Source organism: Pungitius pungitius, chromosome 8 (assembly GCF_949316345.1).
Source record: "Pungitius pungitius chromosome 8, fPunPun2.1, whole genome shotgun sequence".
In the NCBI taxonomy this organism is placed as follows: Eukaryota; Metazoa; Chordata; class Actinopteri; order Perciformes; family Gasterosteidae; genus Pungitius; species Pungitius pungitius.
The window spans coordinates 20330781-20349315 of record NC_084907.1 but is presented as its reverse complement, the minus strand read 5'-3'; the positions used below and the strand labels follow the sequence as shown (position 1 = coordinate 20349315).

General features: G+C 41.1%; 1 protein-coding gene and 1 long non-coding RNA gene across 2 annotated transcripts in view; one reads left to right on the top strand and one right to left on the bottom strand.

Annotated features, from left to right (window-relative positions):
• The first annotated feature begins 1536 nt into the window (after positions 1-1536).
• LOC134132260 (uncharacterized) overlaps positions 1537-18535 on the top strand; it is a 59157-nt gene continuing 42158 nt past the window's right edge. Inside the window, exons 1-2 of the long non-coding RNA XR_009956797.1 lie at positions 1537-2076; positions 3174-3226. This is a non-coding gene — a long non-coding RNA (uncharacterized LOC134132260). The remainder of the gene's footprint in view (positions 2077-3173; positions 3227-18535) is intronic.
• Positions 3294-6014, bottom strand: LOC119229737 (mucin-3A). Its single transcript, XM_037490411.2, has 9 exons — positions 5415-6014; positions 5106-5230; positions 4798-4862; positions 4498-4700; positions 4197-4362; positions 3919-4077; positions 3747-3817; positions 3586-3647; positions 3294-3451 (listed from the first exon to the last, which is right to left on the bottom strand). Exons 1-8 carry the CDS (start codon positions 5983-5985, stop codon positions 3628-3630), a joined length of 1380 nt encoding a protein of 459 aa, XP_037346308.2. The 5' UTR covers positions 5986-6014; the 3' UTR covers positions 3294-3451; positions 3586-3627.

Below are 18535 nucleotides of genomic sequence, written 5' to 3'. Positions count from 1 at the left end.
TTTTAGATCACGCAGATCTTGGATCACAGATGTTCGGCGAACCTGTTAACACAGACGTGCATTACAAAGACAGCGCAGGGTTTACCTACCTGACACAGACTTTCCTGTTCTGCTCATGCATTCCTGCCTTACATGATTGCAGTAGGTGTGGTCTGAGAGACTGTGGCTGCTGGCAGCCTAGAAAACATAATAAAACACTTTTTTTTTTATTGTTGTAGATTATTCAAGAGGCATCAGGATGGTATAGTAAATGTAGCACATGTATTGAAGTAACCCGTGGTATCGAACGTGGTGTTCAGGTCGGGAAGCGGAAAACGGCTAAGGTCAAACGGTCATTGAAATAATACTTTTCTTTCTCCTTCTTGCTCACAAAACCTTTCCGACACAATGTTGCTTTTGACTTGAATGTCTGAAAAAATGTTTACATCATATACTGATACTATTTAATCTTAAAGTATTCATATGTCTTATTAGAAATAATAAAACGGAATGAAGACTAGTTCATCATGGATTAACTTCTCTGCTGTGGTGAAGACATGCACAGGAGGAGTACAGTATGCTGTGTACAGTATTTAACAATTCCATTTTTGTTATGAGTAGTTGACAGGTATATTCTTTAAAATGAAAGTAAAATAAAATGACTTATTTATGAGCCTGCTTCATTCTTCTTTTTTTTCTGTCAAGCCTGAATTCTCCTTTCAGCTGTTTGGCCTGTTTTATCACCCACACACACCCTCATGCTGTGCCTTATTGTGACTGGCCTCTATCCAGAGAAAGAAGAGTGACTTACAATGGAGGCGGACAGGTGAAAAGTGTACTGCCTTCCTGTTCCTGGTTGTAACAGGGTCTCCTCCTGCATGACGTCTTGGATACAGCTTTACAACCACAGGTTTTTTTTTTTTTTTTAATCACTTAACAATGTTGCAAGTGATTTACTCTTGACTCGAGTCCAGATGGTTGGGCATGGAGCCCAAACCACGGTGAAGAAAAACACTGCGTTAAAAGTCAAGTAATGACAAATAAGCTGTGATACAGGTACAGTTAAACCTTCCGGGCAGTGAGCATTTCTGTAGGTTTGTGATTTAGTTTTTATAGCAATGGTTGTACTGTAACCAAAACAAAAGGCGGTAAGAACCATCCAGGCCAAGCCTCTTGCAGCACTTTCAGGTGAGCTGCCGGGTGACATCATAGGTAGTGACCATGGCAACCGGCTGCTCATTTTGAACGTCTGTTTTGGAAAGTATGCATTACCGAAGCAGAGAGATTAGCTTATGGGTGAAACGAGTTATTGCTGTGCCCAAAGTCAGAGCTCTGACATGTTTAGGCTCCACTTCCAACCATTTTCATTACTAGGCAAAGAAATAGTACAAGAGATAATTACCGCTCTTTGTGTAATGTGGTTAAAACTGTTTCTATTGCAGGCTGTCTTCTTAAACCTATTTATTTCCCGACAAAGCACAACTAGAATATTTTACTGATATATCTCATCGGAGTAGGGGACTTCACTTCCATTTGTAGCTGCTGGAATATTAAGTGAAACAAACTGTTCTTGCAAAGTTATGACCGCTATTACCATGACTGCCTCATGTGCTTTACAAATGAATAAGCAGTTGTGTGATCAGGAGAGTATGCCGGTTTTCTTTTACTGGCTCTTAGAATATTTTTGGTATTAGACTTGGGGTAATACACTTTTTTTAGGTGACACAAAAAAACTTTAGATGTAACAGTAGGTATTAATTCAATCTAAATCTGGCAGTTTGGGGACATTTACGCATATTTACATTTTTGCCATTCAAAGAAAACCAATTGGTTCAACCGACCTGTGCAAAGCATTAAAGGTCAACGGTTTTATTGTAACACAGTACCACAATTCATCCACTGGGTGGCGACACAGACCAGGTTTCCACAAAAAAAAAAGCCGATGAAGCTGTTAAGACAGCGAGACGGTGTGCAAATATGTTTAAGGAATTAGGACAGACGGGAGGGAATCAACTCAAGATGACCAGAGAGCCTGCGGTAGCCATGTGCAGTGGTGACATGCCATGGGGCACAGCTTTTAATCACATAACAACCACGGTAATGAATCATTTATGGTTATGGCTGCAAAAGGAAACGTTTATGACTGACTCCGTGCTTTGTGTTGGTAGCAGGAAGCGTTTTATAGTCATGATACACCTTTACAAGAGGGCGGAGCTGTTGAAGGCCTGGCGGGGGCCCTGTTAGCTTAACAACCGCTAAAGTTAGCAGCCGGAAACAGTGCCGGCTAGCGAGGTGTATCTGCTGACACTTTTAACAGCTGGGACATTAACTGGGAATGTTAATGATATCAGGTGTGCAATAATACTCACTAAGGTAAAAAAAAAAAAAAAAAAGAGGGTCTTTTATTACAACCAGCGAGCAGGTGGCTAAACACGGAAAGCTACCAATTAGTGGCTGGTAAATGATCCAGTGTATACAAACATAACCAGAGGTCATTTTCACTTTTTAAAAAAAAACATTTTTACATACTAGCATCAAGCAACTGTTCTTGTAAACACAATAGAAAGAAATGTGAAATTAGTTAAATGCAGCCGATGATTTTTAATAGTATTTTAATTTAATCAGATCTATATGGTGACAAATTGATATAATTGCTTTAAAACCTCTTAACTTTATGGATCAATCTTTAAAGCTATTAATAACTGGAGCTGACAGTACACACTACCAATTCTACAACAGGACAGTGATGGTAAATTACACTATTTCAAAATGTATTAAACTTAGTTAAACATCGCAAAGACAAAAAATCATTCAAATGAGTTTGTGTGTGCGCCATCTGGTGACGGGGTGTTGTACTGACTTTGAGCGACACCATCAATCAAACCTCTTAGGCTCACATTTGAAGAAGAATCCCTCCAAGTCGACACTGATGCTGCAAACTACATTCTTCTCAGCTAACTTGAAATCATTTAAATGCGTTTATTCCAATGGTTTACACTACTCCTGGTCCTTACTATATGTGGTACCCATGTTAATTGAGAGCATTTGTGCATTCTTCCTATATATATGTATAGAGTAAAAAGCTCACATTTTCCTGAAGATAAAAACTCTTAAACAATCCCAACAACCATGTTTTAGAAAGCATCAAATTAAATATTCATTCAATGTAAAATCTTTTACCTTCTGTTTCTCAGTACTGAATGGCCGTATTGCTTCTTGACAACAAAGCACTTCTTTGTGACCTCAGGTAAGGACAACATTCAAAACACTAAAAGAATCCTGGAAAAAATATTTTTCTGAAGTGTGGTGTGAATTAACTGGAGTCCATTGCAACAAGTTCATTTTTATATATATAGCACGATTAACTAGAATTTAAGTAGATACAGTCTGATCAATCACGAAAACAAATTACTAGTATATAATATAAGATTCATGAGTTGATATTCCAAGCCTCTGGACGATTTGTTGTTTCCTGGAAAGACACAAGCATCATCAGATTTTAATATCAACATGTTAACTAGAATATTTGATCTGTCCTTGTACTTCACACAATTTCTATATATTATGTGTGTGATTTAAAATAGTACACAAGAGAGAAAGCAATACCTGCAATTGGTTGTCCAAATTGGTTACTGATGTGTAAGAGTCTTAAAATCCTAAGGTGTGATCTATAAAGAGAAATCATGTTATTTTCACTGAATATTCCTCACTGCGAAATCATCAATATCAAATAAACAAACAAAAAAAAGTCAATCATCAATTTTCACCTCTAGCAGAGAAGTGAAATAAATCTACTTCACAATCAGAAAGTCTTGTGTCATAGTAGTCGCTCATTTTCCTAATATAGGGAGACATTTTCATTAGTTCCGTGTGGTATGTTTGTAACAAGATTTTCAAATTACTGCAAAGGAAGTTGCATTTTAAGGCTTTAGAACCCACCAAGTGCCTGTATTTCTCTTTCTGAAATGGACAACGGAAATGGTAATGATAATAAGCAGGAGTGCTGCCAATGGGACGAAAAGGGCACCGTAGAAACCTGGACCCCAATGGAAGAACTGACACTTTTCGTAAAACTGCTTAAGGTTGGACTTATAGCACCTGGAATAAAGGGTCACAGAAATTAATTATGTTAATAAGATCAACAATATGAGCCAGAATATGGGACATACTTAAGCTGTTTGCTCTTAGATAAGATGAGCAGACAGATATTTGCTTACCTACATATTCCACCTTTCTGAATGTCATTAATGCATGTTCCATGCTGATGACAGTAGTCAGGGTTCCCTTTGCAAGGTCCAGTACACTGAAGTGTACCTTCTACAATCTCAGCAAAATAATTTGTCCACTGTGAACAGTTTACTAAAAACTTCAGATCGCTGATATCTGATTGATGAAAAAAAAGAGTTTAGTATCATTTAATCAACTGAAATATAGAAATGATGACATGAATTCAATGACAAGACACTCTGTGCAAAGCAGCAATAAGTCAAATGTTTAAAACTGACTGAATAAACTTACTTTTAATTGTAGGTGCCTGAAAGGTGAGTTCATTTAAAAGCACATCGGTATTGTTAAATGCTTGAGAAATCCTACTGAGATTACTTGTGTTTTTCAAGATATCGGTCAAAACACCATCAAGCTGAGTGTTGACAAACTGGATTTGGGTTTCATTGTTTTGATAGATGTACTCCGCCACACTATCTGCAACAACACTTCCTGGGCTACAGCAGAAACATATCAAATATGTTACTAAGAAAATAACTTGTGCTTCAATAAAAATTAATTAAAAATGGTATGTCAATTCTATGGTAAACTTACGATAACTTGATGACTTGTACTTTTTTAAAGGAATTAGGATCTGCTTCTTTGCATAAAGCTTTAAGCTGTAAGTCAGGACAGAAGTTGTTTTTACATGGTTACAACAATGAATATATTTCTACTATCATTAACATAAACAAAAGGATCAAGCAAAACATGAATGATAAACAGAATATCTTCATTGAGGTTCCTTACTGCAGTTACTGCCAAGTAAATAAGTAATACGCTTGAAAACATTAATGAATAAATATAAAATACAGGTAACTACTATCATTAGATCATGCAACATAGAGAAGATAAAGATATACCTCATGCTCTAATGATGTGATAAATACTAGTGATTGTGGTGAGCTTAGATTGTTGTAAGCCTCCAAAAAATGTATGTTGATTTTCAATGTAAGGTTTGCTTTTCGAGTTGGTAGTGCTCCGGTATCTGCAAAAGATGACGGTAACCATGAGGTGGACATGCTGTATTAAAATATATGGTTAAATAAGATTTAATAAACTGTGGCAGTTTCAGAAACATTTATTAAAGTCCTTTTACTTTTCTGCATGTACTATGTTCTGAAATGTATCAAATCTTTTGAAAAACTATAATTGATTATGATTAAACTTACCGATATAGGCAGGGATGTCATCACTTCCAACGGAACATGATTCTCCAAAAAAACCTGATTTACAGTCGCAGTGACATCTTTTAAGTGTCTGGTTGAAATTACAAGTACCCTTGACACAAACACATCCTTTACACCGAGGAGTCATCACAGTTGGGTTTGATGACAGAATGATGGCAGATGTAGTAAATTTGTTTGGGGTGGTTAGATCGGAAGCATTTAAAGACGGGATTGATTCAGTATTGCCTGTGATTTTTGCCAATGTCGAAGATCTAGATTGTTGCTGTGTCGATAAAGTAGCCATTGTTGTCGATGTTTCCTGGTTAGTCATTGATGTGTGACTTGAGGTTGTACTTGAAGATAAACTTTCAGTTTTGTGTTGAGTTGATGTTTGAGATATTTCAGTATTCGGCCTGATTGATGAAGACATTGAATTTGCTGAGATCTTTGTATTCATGGTGGGATTGATTGTTGTTTTGGAATGATCCATTTTGGTGCTGCTGCTTCCTCCATTCGAGGTGAGTACTGAGGTTGACATGGTTGGATCTGTTTCTCCTGTAGGTGTCCCAGTCATACTGGTTGTACTCTGTTCGTTGGTCAAGGAGGAACTAAATGTTGTAGATGTTTCTTGTCCAGTCGATGGCTGCTCTGTCGTGCTGGGACCAGCTGACTGTGTTTCAGTTTTGTGATGAGTTGATGTTTGAGATATTACAGTATTCGGCCTGATTGATGAAGACATTGAATTTGTTGACATCTTTGTATTCATGGTAGGATCGATTGTTGTTTTGGAATGATCAGTGTTTGTAGTGCTGCTTCTTCCATTCAAGGTGAATGTTGAGGTTGACATGGTTGGATCTGTTTCTCCTGTAGGTGTCCCAGTCATACTGGTTGTACTCTGTTCGTTGGTCAAGGAGGAACTAAATGTTGTAGATGTTTCTTGTCCAGTCGATGGCTGCTCTGTCGTGCTGGGACCAGCTGACTGTGTTTCAGTTTTGTGTTGAGTTGATGTTTGAGATATTACAGTATTCGGCCTGATTGATGAAGACATTGAATTTGCTGAGATCTTTGTATTCATGGTGGGATTGATTGTTGTTTTGGAATGATCAGTGTTTGTAGTGCTGCTTCCTCCATTCGAGGTGAATGTTGAGGTTGACATGGTTGGATCTGTTTCTCCTGTAGGTGTCCCAGTCATACTGGTTGTACTCTGTTCGTTGGTCAAGGAGGAACTAAATGTTGTAGATGTTTCTTGTCCAGTCGATGGCTGCTCTGTCGTGCTGGGACCAGCTGACTGTGTTTCAGTTTTGTGTTGAGTTGATGTTTGAGATATTACAGTATTCGGCCTGATTGATGAAGACATTGAATTTGCTGAGATCTTTGTATTCATGGTGGGATTGATTGTTGTTTTGGAATGATCAGTGTTTGTAGTGCTGCTTCCTCCATTCGAGGTGAATGTTGAGGTTGACATGGTTGGATCTGTTTCTCCTGTAGGTGTCCCAGTCATACTGGTTGTACTCTGTTCGTTGGTCAAGGAGGAACTAAATGTTGTAGATGTATCTTGTCCAGTCGATGGCTGCTCTGTCGTGCTGGGACCAGCTGACTGTGTTTCAGTTTTGTGATGAGTTGATGTTTGAGATATTACAGTATTCGGCCTGATTGATGAAGACATTGAATTTGTTGACATCTTTGTATTCATGGTAGGATCGATTGTTGTTTTGGAATGATCAGTGTTTGTAGTGCTGCTTCCTCCATTCGAGGTGAATGTTGAGGTTGACATGGTTGGATCTGTTTCTCCTGTAGGTGTCCCAGTCATACTGGTTGTACTCTGTTCGTTGGTCAAGGAGGAACTAAATGTTGTAGATGTTTCTTGTCCAGTCGATGGCTGCTCTGTCGTGCTGGGACCAGCTGACTGTGTTTCAGTTTTGTGTTGAGTTGATGTTTGAGATATTACAGTATTCGGCCTGATTGATGAAGACATTGAATTTGCTGAGATCTTTGTATTCATGGTGGGATTGATTGTTGTTTTGGAATGATCCATTTTGGTGCTGCTGCTTCCTCCATTCGAGGTGAGTACTGAGGTTGACATGGTTGGATCTGTTTCTCCTGTAGGTGTCCCAGTCATACTGGTTGTACTCTGTTCGTTGGTCAAGGAGGAACTAAATGTTGTAGATGTTTCTTGTCCAGTCGATGGCTGCTCTGTCGTGCTGGGACCAGCTGACTGTGTTTCAGTTTTGTGTTGAGTTGATGTTTGAGATATTACAGTATTCGGCCTGATTGATGAAGACATTGAATTTGCTGAGATCTTTGTATTCATGGTGGGATTGATTGTTGTTTTGGAATGATCCATTTTGGTGCTGCTGCTTCCTCCATTCGAGGTGAGTACTGAGGTTGACATGGTTGGATCTGTTTCTCCTGTAGGTGTCCCAGTCATACTGGTTGTACTCTGTTCGTTGGTCAAGGAGGAACTAAATGTTGTAGATGTTTCTTGTCCAGTCGATGGCTGCTCTGTCGTGCTGGGACCAGCTGACTGTGTTTCAGTTTTGTGATGAGTTGATGTTTGAGATATTACAGTATTCGGCCTGATTGATGAAGACATTGAATTTGTTGACATCTTTGTATTCATGGTAGGATCGATTGTTGTTTTGGAATGATCAGTGTTTGTAGTGCTGCTTCCTCCATTCGAGGTGAATGTTGAGGTTGACATGGTTGGATCTGTTACTCCTGTAGGTGTCCCAGTCATACTGGTTGTACTCTGTTCGTTGGTCAAGGAGGAACTAAATGTTGTAGATGTTTCTTGTCCAGTCGATGGCTGCTCTGTCGTGCTGGGACCAGCTGACTGTGTTTCAGTTTTGTGTTGAGTTGATGTTTGAGATATTACAGTATTCGGCCTGATTGATGAAGACATTGAATTTGTTGACATCTTTGTATTCATGGTGGGATCGATTGTTGTTTTGGAATGATCAGTGTTTGTAGTGCTGCTTCCTCCATTCGAGGTGAATGTTGAGGTTGACATGGTTGGATCTGTTTCTCCTGTAGGTGTCCCAGTCATACTGGTTGTACTCTGTTCGTTGGTCAAGGAGGAACTAAATGTTGTAGATGTTTCTTGTCCAGTCGATGGCTGCTCTGTCGTGCTGGGACCAGCTGACTGTGTTTCAGTTTTGTGTTGAGTTGATGTTTGAGATATTACAGTATTCGGCCTGATTGATGAAGACATTGAATTTGTTGACATCTTTGTATTCATGGTGGGATCGATTGTTGTTTTGGAATGATCAGTGTTTGTAGTGCTGCTTCCTCCATTCGAGGTGAATGTTGAGGTTGACATGGTTGGATATGTTTCTCCTGTAGGTGTCCCAGTCATACTGGTTGTACTCTGTTCGTTGGTCAAGGAGGAACTAAATGTTGTAGATGTTTCTTGTCCAGTCGATGGCTGCTCTGTCGTGCTGGGACCAGCTGACTGTGTTTCAGTTTTGTGTTGAGTTGATGTTTGAGATATTACAGTATTCGGCCTGATTGATGAAGACATTGAATTTGTTGACATCTTTGTATTCATGGTAGGATCGATTGTTGTTTTGGAATGATCAGTGTTTGTAGTGCTGCTTCCTCCATTCGAGGTGAATGTTGAGGTTGACATGGTTGGATCTGTTCCTCCTGTAGGTGTCCCAGTCATACTGGTTGTACTCTGTTCGTTGGTCAAGGAGGAACTAAATGTTGTAGATGTTTCTTGTCCAGTCGATGGCTGCTCTGTCGTGCTGGGACCAGCTGACTGTGTTTCAGTTTTGTGATGAGTTGATGTTTGAGATATTACAGTATTCGGCCTGATTGATGAAGACATTGAATTTGTTGACATCTTTGTATTCATGGTAGGATCGATTGTTGTTTTGGAATGATCAGTGTTTGTAGTGCTGCTTCTTCCATTCAAGGTGAATGTTGAGGTTGACATGGTTGGATCTGTTTCTCCTGTAGGTGTCCCAGTCATACTGGTTGTACTCTGTTCGTTGGTCAAGGAGGAACTAAATGTTGTAGATGTTTCTTGTCGAGTCGATGGCTGCTCTGTCGTGCTGGGACCAGCTGACTGTGTTTCAGTTTTGTGTTGAGTTGATGTTTGAGATATTACAGTATTCGGCCTGATTGATGAAGACATTGAATTTGCTGAGATCTTTGTATTCATGGTGGGATTGATTGTTGTTTTGGAATGATCCATTTTGGTGCTGCTGCTTCCTCCATTCGAGGTGAGTACTGAGGTTGACATGGTTGGATCTGTTTCTCCTGTAGGTGTCCCAGTCATACTGGTTGTACTCTGTTCGTTGGTCAAGGAGGAACTAAATGTTGTAGATGTTTCTTGTCCAGTCGATGGCTGCTCTGTCGTGCTGGGACCAGCTGACTGTGTTTCAGTTTTGTGATGAGTTGATGTTTGAGATATTACAGTATTCGGCCTGATTGATGAAGACATTGAATTTGTTGACATCTTTGTATTCATGGTAGGATCGATTGTTGTTTTGGAATGATCAGTGTTTGTAGTGCTGCTTCCTCCATTCGAGGTGAATGTTGAGGTTGACATGGTTGGATCTGTTTCTCCTGTAGGTGTCCCAGTCATACTGGTTGTACTGTGTTCGTTGGTCAAGGAGGAACTAAATGTTGTAGATGTTTCTTGTCCAGTCGATGGCTGCTCTGTCGTGCTGGGACCAGCTGACTGTGTTTCAGTTTTGTGATGAGTTGATGTTTGAGATATTACAGTATTCGGCCTGATTGATGAAGACATTGAATTTGTTGACATCTTTGTATTCATGGTAGGATCGATTGTTGTTTTGGAATGATCCATTTTGGTGCTGCTGCTTCCTCCATTCGAGGTGAGTACTGAGGTTGACATGGTTGGATCTGTTTCTCCTGTAGGTGTCCCAGTCATACTGGTTGTACTCTGTTCGTTGGTCAAGGAGGAACTAAATGTTGTAGATGTTTCTTGTCCAGTCGATGGCTGCTCTGTCGTGCTGGGACCAGCTGACTGTGTTTCAGTTTTGTGATGAGTTGATGTTTGAGATATTACAGTATTCGGCCTGATTGATGAAGACATTGAATTTGCTGAGATCTTTGTATTCATGGTGGGATTGATTGTTGTTTTGGAATGATCCATTTTGGTGCTGCTGCTTCCTCCATTCGAGGTGAGTACTGAGGTTGACATGGTTGGATCTGTTTCTCCTGTAGGTGTCCCAGTCATACTGGTTGTACTCTGTTCGTTGGTCAAGGAGGAACTAAATGTTGTAGATGTTTCTTGTCCAGTCGATGGCTGCTCTGTCGTGCTGGGACCAGCTGACTGTGTTTCAGTTTTGTGATGAGTTGATGTTTGAGATATTACAGTATTCGGCCTGATTGATGAAGACATTGAATTTGTTGACATCTTTGTATTCATGGTAGGATCGATTGTTGTTTTGGAATGATCAGTGTTTGTAGTGCTGCTTCCTCCATTCGAGGTGAATGTTGAGGTTGACATGGTTGGATCTGTTTCTCCTGTAGGTGTCCCAGTCATACTGGTTGTACTCTGTTCGTTGGTCAAGGAGGAACTAAATGTTGTAGATGTTTCTTGTCCAGTCGATGGCTGCTCTGTCGTGCTGGGACCAGCTGACTGTGTTTCAGTTTTGTGTTGAGTTGATGTTTGAGATATTACAGTATTCGGCCTGATTGATGAAGACATTGAATTTGTTGACATCTTTGTATTCATGGTAGGATCGATTGTTGTTTTGGAATGATCAGTGTTTGTAGTGCTGCTTCCTCCATTCGAGGTGAATGTTGAGGTTGACATGGTTGGATCTGTTTCTCCTGTAGGTGTCCCAGTCATACTGGTTGTACTCTGTTCGTTGGTCAAGGAGGAACTAAATGTTGTAGATGTTTCTTGTCCAGTCGATGGCTGCTCTGTCGTGCTGGGACCAGCTGACTGTGTTTCAGTTTTGTGTTGAGTTGATGTTTGAGATATTACAGTATTCGGCCTGATTGATGAAGACATTGAATTTGTTGACATCTTTGTATTCATGGTGGGATCGATTGTTGTTTTGGAATGATCAGTGTTTGTAGTGCTGCTTCCTCCATTCGAGGTGAATGTTGAAGTTGACATGTTTGGATCTGTTTCTCCTGTAGGTGTCCCAGTCATACTGGTTGTACTCTGTTCGTTGGTCAAGGAGGAACTAAATGTTGTAGATGTTTCTTGTCCAGTCGATGGCTGCTCTGTCGTGCTGGGACCAGCTGACTGTGTTTCAGTTTTGTGTTGAGTTGATGTTTGAGATATTACAGTATTCGGCCTGATTGATGAAGACATTGAATTTGCTGAGATCTTTGTATTCATGGTGGGATTGATTGTTGTTTTGGAATGATCCATTTTGGTGCTGCTGCTTCCTCCATTCGAGGTGAGTACTGAGGTTGACATGGTTGGATCTGTTTCTCCTGTAGGTGTCCCAGTCATACTGGTTGTACTCTGTTCGTTGGTCAAGGAGGAACTAAATGTTGTAGATGTTTCTTGTCCAGTCGATGGCTGCTCTGTCGTGCTGGGACCAGCTGACTGTGTTTCAGTTTTGTGTTGAGTTGATGTTTGAGATATTACAGTATTCGGCCTGATTGATGAAGACATTGAATTTGTTGACATCTTTGTATTCATGGTAGGATTGATTGTTGTTTTGGAATGATCCATTTTGGTGCTGCTGCTTCCTCCATTCGAGGTGAATGTTGAGGTTGACATGGTTGGATCTGTTTCTCCTGTAGGTGTCCCAGTCATACTGGTTGTACTCTGTTCGTTGGTCAAGGAGGAACTAAATGTTGTAGATGTTTCTTGTCCAGTCGATGGCTGCTCTGTCGTGCTGGGACCAGCTGACTGTGTTTCAGTTTTGTGTTGAGTTGATGTTTGAGATATTACAGTATTCGGCCTGATTGATGAAGACATTGAATTTGTTGACATCTTTGTATTCATGGTAGGATCGATTGTTTTTTTGGAATGATCAGTGTTTGTAGTGCCGCTTCCTCCATTCGAGGTGAATGTTGAGGTTGACATGGTTGGATCTGTTTCTCCTGTAGGTGTCCCAGTCATACTGGTTGTACTCTGTTCGTTGGTCAAGGAGGAACTAAATGTTGTAGATGTTTCTTGTCCAGTCGATGGCTGCTCTGTCGTGCTGGGACCAGCTGACTGTTTTTCAGTTTTGTGTTGAGTTGATGTTTGAGATATTACAGTATTCGGCCTGATTGATGAAGACATTGAATTTGTTGACATCTTTGTATTCATGGTGGGATCGATTGTTGTTTTGGAATGATCAGTGTTTGTAGTGCTGCTTCCTCCATTCGAGGTGAATGTTGAAGTTGACATGTTTGGATCTGTTTCTCCTGTAGGTGTCCCAGTCATACTGGTTGTACTCTGTTCGTTGGTCAAGGAGGAACTAAATGTTGTAGATGTTTCTTGTCCAGTCGATGGCTGCTCTGTCGTGCTGGGACCAGCTGACTGTGTTTCAGTTTTGTGTTGAGTTGATGTTTGAGATATTACAGTATTCGGCCTGACTGATGAAGACATTAAATTTGCTGACATATTTGTAATCATGGTAGGATCGATTGTTGTTTTGGAATGATCCATTTTGGTGCTGCTGCTTCCTCCATTCGAGGTGAATGTTGAGGCTGACATCGTTGAATCGTTTTCTTTTGTAGGTGTCGCAGTCATACTGGTTGTACTCTGTTCGTTGGTCAAGGAGGAACCAAATGGTGTAGATGTTTCTTGTCCAGTCGATGGCTGCTCTGTCGTGCTGGGACCAGCTGACTGTGTTTCAGTTTTGTGTTGAGTTGATGTTTGAGATATTACAGTATTCGGCCTGACTGATGAAGACATTAAATTTGCTGACATATTTGTAATCATGGTAGGATCGATTGTTGTTTTGGAATGATCCATTTTGGTGCTGCTGCTTCCTCCATTCGAGGTGAATGTTGAGGTTGACATGGTTGGATCTGTTTCTCCTGTAGGTGTCCCAGTCATACTGGTTGTACTCTGTTCGTTGGTCAAGGAGGAACTAAATGTTGTAGATGTTTCTTGTCCAGTCGACGGCTGCTCTGTCGTGCTGGGACCAGCTGACTGTGTTTCAGTTTTGTGTTCAGTTGATGTTTGAGATATTACAGTATTCGGCCTGACTGATGAAGACATTAAATTTGCTGACATATTTGTAATCATGGTAGGATCGATTGTTGTTTTGGAATGATCCATTTTGGTGCTGCTGCTTCCTCCATTCGAGGTGAATGTTGAGGTTGACATGGTTGGATCTGTTTCTCCAGTAGGTGTCCCAGTCATACTGGTTGTACTCTGTTCGTTGGTCAAGGAGGAACCAAATGGTGTAGATGTTTCTTGTCCAGTTGATGGCTGCTCTGTCGTGCTGGGACCAGCTGACTGTGTTTCAGTTTTGTGTTGAGTTGATGTTTGAGATATTACAGTATTCGGCCTGACTGATGAAGACATTAAATTTGCTGACATATTTGTAATCATGGTAGGATCGATTGTTGTTTTGGAATGATCCATTTTGGTGCTGCTGCTTCCTCCATTCGAGGTGAATGTTGAGGTTGACATGGTTGGATCTGTTTCTCCTGTAGGTGTCCCAGTCATACTGGTTGTACTCTGTTCGTTGGTCAAGGAGGAACTAAATGTTGTAGATGTTTCTTGTCCAGTCGACGGCTGCTCTGTCGTGCTGGGACCAGCTGACTGTGTTTCAGTTTTGTGTTCAGTTGATGTTTGAGATATTACAGTATTCGGCCTGACTGATGAAGACATTAAATTTGCTGACATATTTGTAATCATGGTAGGATCGATTGTTGTTTTGGAATGATCCATTTTGGTGCTGCTGCTTCCTCCATTCGAGGTGAATGTTGAGGTTGACATGGTTGGATCTGTTTCTCCAGTAGGTGTCCCAGTCATACTGGTTGTACTCTGTTCGTTGGTCAAGGAGGAACCAAATGGTGTAGATGTTTCTTGTCCAGTTGATGGCTGCTCTGTCGTGCTGGGACCAGCTGACTGTGTTTCAGTTTTGTGTTGAGTTGATGTTTGAGATATTACAGTATTCGGCCTGATTGATGAAGACATTGAACTTGCTAACATATTTGTAATCATGGTAGGATCGATTGTTGTTTTGGAATGATCCATTTTGGTGCTGCTGCTTCCTCCATTCGAGGTGAATGTTGAGGTTGACATGGTTGGATCTGTTTCTCCTCTAGGTGTCCCAGTCATACTGGTTGTACTCTGTTCGTTGGTCAAGGAGGAACCAAATGGTGTAGATGTTTCTTGTCCAGTCGATGGCTGCTCTGTCGTGCTGGGACCAGCTGACTGTGTTTCAGTTTTGTGTTCAGTTGATGTTTGAGATATTACAGTATTTGGCCTGATTGATGAAGACATTGAATTTGTTGACATCTTTGTATTCACGGTAGGATCGATTGTTGTTTTGGAATGATCAGTGTTTGTAGCGCTGCTTCCTCCATTCGAGGTGAATGTTGAGGCTGACATGGTTGAATCGTTTTCTTTTGTAGGTGTCGCAGTCATACTGGTTGTACTCTGTTCGTTGGTCAAGGAGGAACCAAATGGTGTAGATGTTTCTTGTCCAGTCGATGGCTGCTCTGTCGTGCTGGGACCAGCTGACTGTGTTTCAGTTTTGTGTTGAGTTGATGTTTGAGATATTACAGTATTCGGCCTGACTGATGAAGACATTAAATTTGCTGACATATTTGTAATCATGGTAGGATCGATTGTTGTTTTGGAATGATCCATTTTGGTGCTGCTGCTTCCTCCATTCGAGGTGAATGTTGAGGTTGACATGGTTGGATCTGTTTCTCCTGTAGGTGTCCCAGTCATACTGGTTGTACTCTGTTCGTTGGTCAAGGAGGAACTAAATGTTGTAGATGTTTCTTGTCCAGTCGACGGCTGCTCTGTCGTGCTGGGACCAGCTGACTGTGTTTCAGTTTTGTGTTCAGTTGATGTTTGAGATATTACAGTATTCGGCCTGACTGATGAAGACATTAAATTTGCTGACATATTTGTAATCATGGTAGGATCGATTGTTGTTTTGGAATGATCCATTTTGGTGCTGCTGCTTCCTCCATTCGAGGTGAATGTTGAGGTTGACATGGTTGGATCTGTTTCTCCTGTAGGTGTCCCAGTCATACTGGTTGTACTCTGTTCGTTGGTCAAGGAGGAACTAAATGTTGTAGATGTTTCTTGTCCAGTCGACGGCTGCTCTGTCGTGCTGGGACCAGCTGACTGTGTTTCAGTTTTGTGTTCAGTTGATGTTTGAGATATTACAGTATTCGGCCTGACTGATGAAGACATTAAATTTGCTGACATATTTGTAATCATGGTAGGATCGATTGTTGTTTTGGAATGATCCATTTTGGTGCTGCTGCTTCCTCCATTCGAGGTGAATGTTGAGGTTGACATGGTTGGATCTGTTTCTCCAGTAGGTGTCCCAGTCATACTGGTTGTACTCTGTTCGTTGGTCAAGGAGGAACCAAATGGTGTAGATGTTTCTTGTCCAGTTGATGGCTGCTCTGTCGTGCTGGGACCAGCTGACTGTGTTTCAGTTTTGTGTTGAGTTGATGTTTGAGATATTACAGTATTCGGCCTGACTGATGAAGACATTAAATTTGCTGACATATTTGTAATCATGGTAGGATCGATTGTTGTTTTGGAATGATCCATTTTGGTGCTGCTGCTTCCTCCATTCGAGGTGAATGTTGAGGTTGACATGCTTGGATCTGTTTCTCCTGTAGGTGTCCCAGTCATACTGGTTGTACTCTGTTCGTTGGTCAAGGAGGAACTAAATGTTGTAGATGTTTCTTGTCCAGTCGACGGCTGCTCTGTCGTGCTGGGACCAGCTGACTGTGTTTCAGTTTTGTGTTCAGTTGATGTTTGAGATATTACAGTATTCGGCCTGACTGATGAAGACATTAAATTTGCTGACATATTTGTAATCATGGTAGGATCGATTGTTGTTTTGGAATAATCCATTTTGGTGCTGCTGCTTCCTCCATTCGAGGTGAATGTTGAGGTTGACATGGTTGGATCTGTTTCTCCAGTAGGTGTCCCAGTCATACTGGTTGTACTCTGTTCGTTGGTCAAGGAGGAACCAAATGGTGTAGATGTTTCTTGTCCAGTTGATGGCTGCTCTGTCGTGCTGGGACCAGCTGACTGTGTTTCAGTTTTGTGTTGAGTTGATGTTTGAGATATTACAGTATTCGGCCTGATTGATGAAGACATTGAATTTGTTGACATATTTGTAATCATGGTAGGATCGATTGTTGTTTTGGAATGATCAGTGTTTGTAGTGCTGCTTCCTCCATTCGAGGTGAATGTTGAGGTTGACATGGTTGGATCTGTTTCTCCAGTAGGTGTCCCAGTCATACTGGTTGTACTCTGTTCGTTGGTCAAGGAGGAACCAAATGGTGTAGATGTTTCTTGTCCAGTTGATGGCTGCCCTGTCGTGCTGGGACCAGCTGACTGTGTTTCAGTTTTGTGTTGAGTTGATGTTTGAGATATTACAGTATTCGGCCTGACTGATGAAGACATTAAATTTGCTGACATATTTGTAATCATGGTAGGATCGATTGTTGTTTTGGAATGATCCATTTTGGTGCTGCTGCTTCCTCCATTCGAGGTGAATGTTGAGGTTGACATGGTTGGATCTGTTTCTCCTGTAGGTGTCCCAGTCATACTGGTTGTACTCTGTTCGTTGGTCAAGGAGGAACTAAATGTTGTAGATGTTTCTTGTCCAGTCGACGGCTGCTCTGTCGTGCTGGGACCAGCTGACTGTGTTTCAGTTTTGTGTTCAGTTGATGTTTGAGATATTACAGTATTCGGCCTGACTGATGAAGACATTAAATTTGCTGACATATTTGTAATCATGGTAGGATCGATTGTTGTTTTGGAATGATCCATTTTGGTGCTGCTGCTTCCTCCATTCGAGGTGAATGTTGAGGTTGACATGGTTGGATCTGTTTCTCCAGTAGGTGTCCCAGTCATACTGGTTGTACTCTGTTCGTTGGTCAAGGAGGAACCAAATGGTGTAGATGTTTCTTGTCCAGTTGATGGCTGCTCTGTCGTGCTGGGACCAGCTGACTGTGTTTCAGTTTTGTGTTGAGTTGATGTTTGAGATATTACAGTATTCGGCCTGATTGATGAAGACATTGAATTTGTTGACATCTTTGTATTGATGGTAGGATCGATTGTTGTTTTGGAATGATCAGTGTTTGTAGTGCTGCTTCCTCCATTCGAGGTGAATGTTGAGGTTGACATGGTTGGATCTGTTTCTCCAGTAGGTGTCCCAGTCATACTGGTTGTACTCTGTTCGTTGGTCAAGGAGGAACCAAATGGTGTAGATGTTTCTTGTCCAGTTGATGGCTGCTCTGTCGTGCTGGGACCAGCTGACTGTGTTTCAGTTTTGTGTTGAGTTGATGTTTGAGATATTACAGTATTCGGCCTGATTGATGAAGACATTGAATTTGTTGACATCTTTGTATTCATGGTGGGATCGATTGTTGTTTTGGAATGATCAGTGTTTGTAGTGCTGCTTCCTCCATTCGAGGTGAATGTTGAAGTTGACATGTTTGGATCTGTTTCTCCAGTAGGTGTCCCAGTCATACTGGTTGTACTCTGTTCGTTGGTCAAGGAGGAACCAAATGGTGTAGATGTTTCTTGTCCAGTTGATGGCTGCTCTGTCGTGCTGGGACCAGCTGACTGTGTTTCAGTTTTGTGTTGAGTTGATGTTTGAGATATTACAGTATTCGGCCTGACTGATGAAGACATTAAATTTGCTGACATATTTGTAATCATGGTAGGATCGATTGTTGTTTTGGAATGATCCATTTTGGTGCTGCTGCTTCCTCCATTCGAGGTGAATGTTGAGGTTGACATGGTTGGATCTGTTTCTCCTGTAGGTGTCCCAGTCATACTGGTTGTACTCTGTTCGTTGGTCAAGGAGGAACTAAATGTTGTAGATGTTTCTTGTCCAGTCGACGGCTGCTCTGTCGTGCTGGGACCAGCTGACTGTGTTTCAGTTTTGTGTTCAGTTGATGTTTGAGATATTACAGTATTCGGCCTGACTGATGAAGACATTAAATTTGCTGACATATTTGTAATC